The 8,845-nt window shown below is 38.0% G+C and overlaps 1 protein-coding gene across 1 annotated transcript in view; it reads left to right on the top strand.

Moving 5' to 3' along the window:
- The window catches only part of PEX1 (peroxisomal biogenesis factor 1), a 51,090-nt gene that overhangs the window by 29,197 nt on the left and 13,048 nt on the right, over positions 1-8,845 (top strand). The window contains exons 16-19 of the mRNA XM_006779263.2: positions 1,323-1,457; positions 4,820-4,884; positions 8,510-8,652; positions 8,735-8,838. Of these exons, the coding sequence (XP_006779326.1) occupies positions 1,323-1,457; positions 4,820-4,884; positions 8,510-8,652; positions 8,735-8,838 (447 nt within the window). The remainder of the gene's footprint in view (positions 1-1,322; positions 1,458-4,819; positions 4,885-8,509; positions 8,653-8,734; positions 8,839-8,845) is intronic.

Below are 8,845 nucleotides of genomic sequence, written 5' to 3'. Positions count from 1 at the left end.
AAAAGTCCTTTTAAATATTAGATGTACTCCTTGCCCATAAGAAGATTATAAAGAAAGTGGGGGTGGTATTTACATTAAATACTTTTTTAAAAAATATATTTTTTAATTGATTTTAGAGAGGAAGGGAGAGAGAAACATCAGTGATGAGAGAGAATCATTGGTTGGCTGCCTCCTGCACACCCCCCACTGGGGATTGAGCCCACAAACTGGGCATGTGCCCTTGATCGGAATTGAACCTGGGACCTTTCACTCTGCAGGCCGATGCTCTATGCACTGGGCCAAACCTGGTTGGGCACATTAAATACATTTTGATGTGAATTTCATAATTCTTATGTTTTGTGTGACTCATTCAGGTTGTACTAAAGCAAAATGAACTGTCAGCTGGGATTTGAACAGAAATAGGTAGGAATAACTGGGAGGTGGAGAGTCATCTAGGCCACAGAACTGATGGATGAAGTCACATTTCCAGACTCCACGTGTCAGTTCTGGAAAGGTAGAGTGATCAGGCAGCATAGACCAAGCAGATGGCAGAACATAGGGGCAAATGTAGATTGCTCTTCAGATCACAAGGTAGTGACTAGGGTTGAGTGTGTTTAAATTGGAAACCTGAGAGAGAAGCATCATTGCATGAGACCAGGGACCTAGGCAAAGAGGAGAGAAATGGGTAAGGACCTCAGTTAATGTAACCAAATGGGAAATTTTACTATCTATTATTATTACCCAAGCCTTTCCATTATTTCTTCTTACTTTGAATTTGCATAGCTGTCAGAACTTGCCCATGAACCATGTAAGTGGAAGGCAGTATACTTATTAAAAGACTGGTTTTTATTAATGTAGTGCTTTTTTCTTTTAATCCTCATTTAAGGATATTTTCCCATTGATTTGTGAGAGAGACATATTGATTGATTGCCTCCCACTCGTGCCCCTGCCAGGCCCAGGGTTTGAGCCCACAACCTGGGTATGTGCCCTTGACCAGATTCAAATTGGGGACCCTTTGGTCCCAGGGCCGACGCTCTATCCACTGAGCAAAACTGGCTAGGGCTGTAGTACATTTATAGTATTAAAAAAACACACACAGAAAAAAATGGAAAGAAATTCTATGCAGCTACATGCACTTTGTGTAGAATGTGTTCCATGATTTAATTGGGGGGAAAAATCTAAGGAGTTTGTTTATTATTTTGAGTGGTAATTTTATTTTCTATCATTGTTCTGTTAATAAAGGTGGCAATTATCCCCATCTGAATACTTATTGTATACATTGATCTTTGGCTGCTGCTTAGTCATTGGTTAGATCTGAGATGTCATATTTTTGTATTTTTCAGTACCCAGAATTATTTGCAAACTTGCCCATACGACAGAGAACAGGAGTACTGTTGTATGGCCCTCCTGGAACAGGAAAAACCTTACTAGCTGGGGTAATTGCACGAGAGAGTGGAATGAATTTTATTAGTGTCAAGGTATGTTTTGCATTTGTCTTTTCTTTTTATTGAGGTAAAATTTATGTAATATGTAATTAACTATTTTAAAGTGTATAATTTAGTGGCATTTAATGCAGTCACAATGCTCTCCAGTTTCAAAACTTTTTCATCCCTTTCCCTATTCCCTCCTTTCCCTGGCAACCAGTAATCTGTTTTCTGTCTCTATGGCTTTGCCTATTCTGGACATGTCATATAAAAGGAATCATGAACTGTGTCCCACCTGTTGTGTCTAGCTTCTTTCGCTTAGCATAATGTTTTCAAGGGTCATCCAAGTTGTAGCAGGTACTCTAGTCCTTTTTATGCCTGAATAATATTCCATTGTATGGATATGCCACAGTTTGTTTGTCTGTTCATCACTGGACAGTTGGGTTGTTTTCATCTTTTGGCTATTATGAAACATACTGCTATAAATTGTCTACAAATTTCTGTGTGGACATGCTTTTATTTCTCTTAAATCTATATACCTTTGAGTGTAATTGCTGGGTGATATTTTAATTCTATGTGTAATTTTTTGAGGAATCACCAAACTGTTTTTCACAGTGATTCCACCATTTTACTTTCTCACCAGTAATGTATGAGGGTGCTTCTTTCTCCACATTCTCGCCACCACCATTTAGGTTTCTTTCTTTTTTTCAATTGATTTTTAGAGAATGGAAGGGAAAGGTAGAGAGAGGGGGAGGGAGAGAAATACCAGTGTGAGAGAGAAACATTTATCGGTTGAACGTGCCCCAACTGGGGACCAAACCCACAATCTGGGTATGTGCCCTGATGGAGAATTGAGCCCGCCATCTTTTTGCGTACAAAACGATGCTCCAACTGAGCTACACCAGCCAGAGCACCATTATTTTTTATGGGTTAGTCTGATATTTGGAAAGCTAGTAGGAGCAGTGATCCATTTATTAAAGCTGTGAGCAAATCGAATAATGAGCCACCTGTCTTTTGTAGGGCTTATGCTCTTAAGGCAAATCTTCATGCTTTATTAATGGAATTATACACAAATAGTCAAATCAAAGAGCACACTATATTTGAAGGGAGAAGAAAGCCTAAAACGGGGTGAGCAAACTTTTTGACTCAAGGGCCACAATGGGTTCTTAAACTGGACCGGAGGGCCGGAACAAAAGCATGGATGGAGTGTTTGTGTGAACTAATATAAATTCAAAGTAAACATCATTACATAAAAGGGTACAGTCTTTTTTTTTTTTTAGTTTTATTCATTTCAAACGGGCCGGATCCGGCCCGCGGGCCGTAGTTTGCCCACGGCTGGCCTAAAAGATAAGGACTGGAGACCACACTCAGGCAAGAAGCTGGGTTTGTGGTTCTCTTACTGATGGCTATTTCATCTTCACTTGTGTCACACTAGGTCTGAGTTTTTTCAGATACAAGGTGAATGTGGTAATGAAGGGACATGCCAGCATGTCTCATAGTCCACTAGTCTGGGTTCTGATATCTTAGTTGTACAGTTTCAGCAACCAGCAGTATTAGTTTATCAAGAGTGATTAGGTTTCAGGCAAGGAATCATATATTTTAACCTTATTCAAAATTGATTTATAAACTGAAAGCCAGTTTATAGTATTTCGCAATTGACTTATGCCTACCTTTCTTTTATCACATGATTTTTTTGTGAGCTGGTTACATGAGTATTCTGGCAATAATGGAGAAACACTGTAATGTTTAAATTTTCCTGTCTTTTTTTCTGGAATAACTGTGACCTTGTTTATCTTTTTTCCTTGTTACTGGAATGTAGTTTCACTGGTTTTAAAAAACATAATTTTAAGAGTAAAGCTTGTGAATATTATTGAATTTTAGAATTTAGGAAGGACATCTTACGCCTTTAGTAGATTTTCAAAACACAATTTGGGGTGAGTTCTATGTGGAAAGGTTTCAGTAGAGAGCTAATCTCTCTGGGTGGACCAGGGTCAATCCTTCAAGGCACATATCAGAGACAGAGGCTTTTCACTGACATGAATTTGTTGTCTTGTCCCTACTATTTACCTTAGTTATTTCTTGTTCCATCCTTTATAGTTCTCTGATTATATTAAGGAAATCTAATTAAATACTACTACATTAAAAGGTATCTAGATGGCTTCATATTCGATGTTCTTTTTTTATTTTATATGTTTTTATTGCTTTCAGAGAGAGGAAGGGAGCGGGGGGAGAGAGAGAGAAGCATCAATGATGAGAGAGAATCATTGATCTGCTGCCTCCTGCACACCCCCCACTGGGGATCTAGCCCACAACCTGAGCATGTGCCCTGACCAGGAATTGAGCCATGACCATCCAGTTTAAGGTTTGACACTCAACCACACCAGCGAGCTAGATGTTCCTTATTTTGGTCACATATCCTGATCAGTGTTTGGTCTTTTTGAGGTAATGATCTTTCACTGGAGATCACTTTAGGACCTATTCAGGTGTGTATGTTTTTTTCCTTAAAGATCCCAATTTAAAAGACTATCCTCACTATTGTTTTGTCGTTGTTAAAGACGTTTTAGAGAGAGGAAGGGAGAGAGAGAGAGAGAAACAGCATTCGGTTGCCTCCCGTTGGACGAACCCACAACTTGGACATGACTGGAAATTGAACCAGAGACCCCTCGGTGCACAGGATGATGTTCAACCAACTGACCCACACTGGCCAGGGCCTCATTATTGATTTTGTTATATGTAGTAAAGTTTGTTTTGGATGATATAGTCTCCAACTTGTGTACAGATAAACTGGTCTCAGTAATTCAAGATGCCAATTAAAGTAATTGATCTCATTACATATTTTTTGGAATCTCCAAAGATTTGAAATAGAATATTTTCCCCTTGTAAACCATTCGTTACTTTACTAAATAAATAACTATTCAGTACTATGTGGCAGGCATTGTTTTGGCACTGGGGATTCAGTGCCGAATAAAACTGCCTTTTTGGAGTTTATATTCTATTAATGGTGAAAGACAATAAACAGACACATTCAATATATAATATACTGCCAGGTGGTGGTAGATGCTACTTGGGAAGACAAGCAGGATAAAGAGGTGCAGTCATTGGAGTGGGTCAAAATGGGGTTGTTGGGTAAGGCTTTTCTGAGAATGTGGCATTTTGTCATAGATCTAAATGAAATGAAGCAATGAATGGGCCATGAGACTATCTGGGGACAAATGTCTAGGCAGAGGAAACACCAAGTGTAGAACTTGTGGTATGATATTTATTCTAGCCACAGAATTTTTAAATGGGTTTAAGAGACACTTAATCATATTAAAAATTTTCTATGACTGCGTTTGGCCATAGTCATAAACAAAAATTATATATTGTTTTTAAACAATTTTATCATAATTCTAATTTAATTTTATTTTATCTAATAGGGGCCAGAGTTACTCAGCAAATATATTGGAGCAAGTGAGCAAGCTGTTCGGGATATTTTTACTAGGTTGGTTCACAATGAGTGTTTTTTAAGTAACTCACTCCATTATTTATTAGTCAGTGCTTTCTGGTCTTCAGTTGGTTTGTGTGTGTGTGTGTGTGTGTGTGTGTGTGTGTGTGTGTTTGTGTTTTAAGAACTGATACATATTTGAAAGCTGTGATTTATGTGGATTATTAATAATCTAGAAAACAAAGATTCTGTTTCACTTAATATAAAACATTTTCACTTAAATATAAAACATTTTCAATGTTAAGTTTGGTAAATTATTTGGTTTTATGTTTACAAAAGAAATATTCCTGAAATGCTGAAAGTGGAATCATACATAAGTGGTTATTCAAAGGAACCTCAAAGTAAATCCTTATATGAATCACATAATTGCTGTACTTTATCTTTTTGATTTAAGATTCCGTGAGGGCACCTTAATTAAGGGTATAACTGTTACTGCATTTATATAAAAACTAGAAGCCCGGTGCATGGATTGGTGCACCGGTGGGGTCCCTCAGCTTGGCCTTTGCCCTCTTGGAATCCTGGACCCCTCGGTGGATGTTGGACTGCCAGTTTTGGCCCAATCCCCACAGGCCAGGCTGAGGGACCCCACCAGTGCACGAATCCATGCACCAGGCCTCTAGTATATGCATATAAGATCTTTATGCATATAAAGATCTTCCCACCCTCCCCCCTCTCCCCTCTGAGATTCATCAGTCTGTTCCATGTTTCCATGCCTGTGGGGTGAGTGTCTGCCCTCTAGTGGTCAGTGTGTGTCATAGCTACCGGTAGAACAGTCGCTTAGGCTTTTATATATATAGATACATATGAATAAAAAGCTAATATTTAAGAATCAAAATAATTATTTAAATGTGATTAGATTCTAGGGAGTTTTCAAATTAAAAAGCTACTTCATTCTTCTAAAATTGTATATAAAATGAGCAATTAGGAGAATATATGTAATGTACATACACATTTTGAAGGATAATAACAATATGAATTGTTGTATATCCACCACCCAATTTTAGAAATGGAACATTACCAGGAAAGCATTGTTATAGATAAAGATAGTCACCATATTGACAAAAGGGTCAATTTACCAGGAAGACAGTACAGTTCTATTGTTTGTATCTAATATTGTAGCTTCAAAATATTTAAGACAAAAATTGACAGAATTGCAAGGAGAAATTGACAAATCCACCTTCATAGGAAAATATTTTAACATAGGTCTCCATAATTAGTTAGATTGAGGTTTAAAATAGTAAAAATTTAGAAGATTTAAACAACATATTCAGCAAGATTACTCTAAGCATATTTAGAACATGTACCCAACAACTGGAGACGATGTATTCTTTTCAAGCACACCTAGAACATATTTGAAAATTGGCCATGTGCAAGGCCGTATACAGCAATTACAGTAAGTTTCAAAGAAACAGTATCTCACAGACTATTTTCTGAAAACACAAAATAAATGACAAAAGGATAATCCCCTTCCATACATTTAGATATTAAAAAAAACAAAAATCTTCTAAATAACTCATGGGTTAACAGGAGATCATAATGGAAAATACTTGGCACTATTAAATAATGAAAAGTCTAGCCTAGCTGGTTTCGCTCAGTGGATAGAGCATTGGCCTCCGGACTGAAAGGTCCCAGGTTCGATTCCAGTCAGGGGCACATGCCTGGGTTGTAGGCTCAATCCCCAGTGGGGGGCATGCAAGAGGCAACTGATCAATGATTCTCTCTCATCATTGATGTTTCTATCTTTCTCTCCCTCTCCCTTCCTCTCTGAAATCAATAAAAATATATATTTAAAAAAATAATGAAAATTCTGTTAAAATTATCAGATGCTGCACAACTTATTTCAAGGATAACGTATAGCCTTAAATTCTTAGGGGGGAAAAAAGGTTAAAGTTGATCAGTAGATATTCAACTCATGAAATTAGGAAAGTATGGGCATAAACTAAAAATAAAAGGAAATAATAAACTTAAGAGCAAAAATTAATTAAATAGAAAACAATTCAGTAGAGAAGTTCACAAACCCAAATATTTTTTGAAAGCCTGGTATAATTGATCGATCGTTAACAAGATCAAGAAGAAAGTGAGTATGAATCAACAATATTAGGGACAAAAGGACATGACTAAAGATATGAGAAATGTAAAAGGGAAAATTATGAAATAATATTACAAACTTTATGCCAATACTTTTGAAACTTGGGTGACATGGACAAAAATAGAATGGACCAAAATCAAGGAAAGAAGAAACAAAATCTGAATAGTCCTGTAACTGTAGGGGAAAAATTAGTCACTTGTTCAAGATCTTTACACAAATCAAATATCAAACCCAGTTGGTTTTCTAGGAAAGTTTTGGCAATCATTCCATGAGCACATCATTCTAGTCCAGCTGTGGGCAAACTACGGCCCATGGGCTGGATCCGGCCCGTTTGAAATGAATAAAACTAAAAAAAAAAAAAAAAAAAAAGACCGTAACCTTTTATGTAATGATGTTTACTTTGAATTTATATTAGTTCACACAAACACTCCGTCCATGCTTTTGTTCCAGCCCTCCGGTCCAGTTTAAGAACCCATTGTGGCCCTTGAGTCAAAAAGTTTGCCCACCCCTGTTCTAGTCTGTTGTTGGCCTCAGATTTGTTTTACTTGTCATGCTAATTTAATAAGATACCTTGGGTGTTTTTTAATCAGCATGACAGGTGTTTTGTAGTAGGGGCAGTTCTTCAGACATCTAGACCAGTCTGTTACCAGAGCTGGAATTTATATTCTCTTTTCTTTAATTAAAACAAAATTAGTTAATCAAATAATACATTAAAAGTCAAAGTTCAAATTAGGAAAAAAGGTAATATACATAACCAAAATATATTTTATACAGAGTTCTTACAAAACAATCTGAAAATAATGAGCTTGCCAAATTTTAAATGGACAAAAAGATATGAATAGGCATTTCACAAAAGAAATAAAGGTGGCCAGTCTTATATAATAAAAGGCTAATATGCAAATCGACTGAACAGCAGAACAACCGGTTGCTATGATGCGCACTGACCACCAGAGGGCAGACGCTCAATGCAGGAGCTGCCCCCTGGTGGTCAGTGCACTCCCACAGGGGAGCACTGCTCAGCCAGAAGCCGGACTCACGGCTGGCAAGCACAGTGGTGGTGGTGAGAGCCTCTCCCACCTCTGCGGCAGCACTAAGGATGTCCCACTGATGGCTTAGGCCCACTCCCCAGGGGCCTAAGCCGGCAGTTGGACAGCTCCCAAGGCTCCAGACTGTGAGAGGGCAAGGGCCGGGCTGAGGGACTCCCCCCACCCAAGTGTACGAATTTCATGCACCAGGCCTCTAGAAGGCATATAAAAATGTTTACTTATATTAAGAATCAAAGAAGCATTTCACTTATTGAATAAGACTCTGGTTTTAGTTCTTGGCCAGGAGGCCTGCGTCATAAGCAAACACCTTGACCTTGCTAAGACCCAATTTACTGAGAACTAGTAAATTACATAGGCCTTGCCTTTTTCAAGGATTTGTTGTGGGCTTTAAATAAATACATAACGTGTGTGTGTGCATGTATATAAAATTACCTTGCAAACTCTGAAGCCCTATTCAAAACTATTAAATACTGTTTGTTTCTCCCAGAGCTCAGGCTGCAAAACCCTGCATTCTTTTCTTCGATGAATTTGAATCCATTGCTCCTCGGCGAGGCCATGATAATACAGGAGTCACAGACCGTGTGGTTAATCAGTTGCTAACTCAGCTGGATGGAGTAGAAGGCTTACAGGGTAATAATAGTAAATACCAAAATAGTTTATTATAACAAAAATCTCACCAAGACTTAGTAATAATTTTTATTCTTCCCCCCAGGTGTTTATGTGTTGGCTGCTACTAGTCGCCCTGACTTGATTGATCCTGCGCTGCTTAGGCCTGGCCGACTAGATAAATGTGTATACTGTCCTCCTCCTGATCAGGTGACAA

This window comes from Myotis davidii, unplaced genomic scaffold (assembly GCF_000327345.1).
Source record: "Myotis davidii unplaced genomic scaffold, ASM32734v1 scaffold187, whole genome shotgun sequence".
Taxonomy (NCBI): Eukaryota; Metazoa; Chordata; class Mammalia; order Chiroptera; family Vespertilionidae; genus Myotis; species Myotis davidii.
The sequence above is the reverse complement of the archived record's forward strand: the minus strand, read 5'-3'. Positions and strand labels throughout refer to the sequence as shown.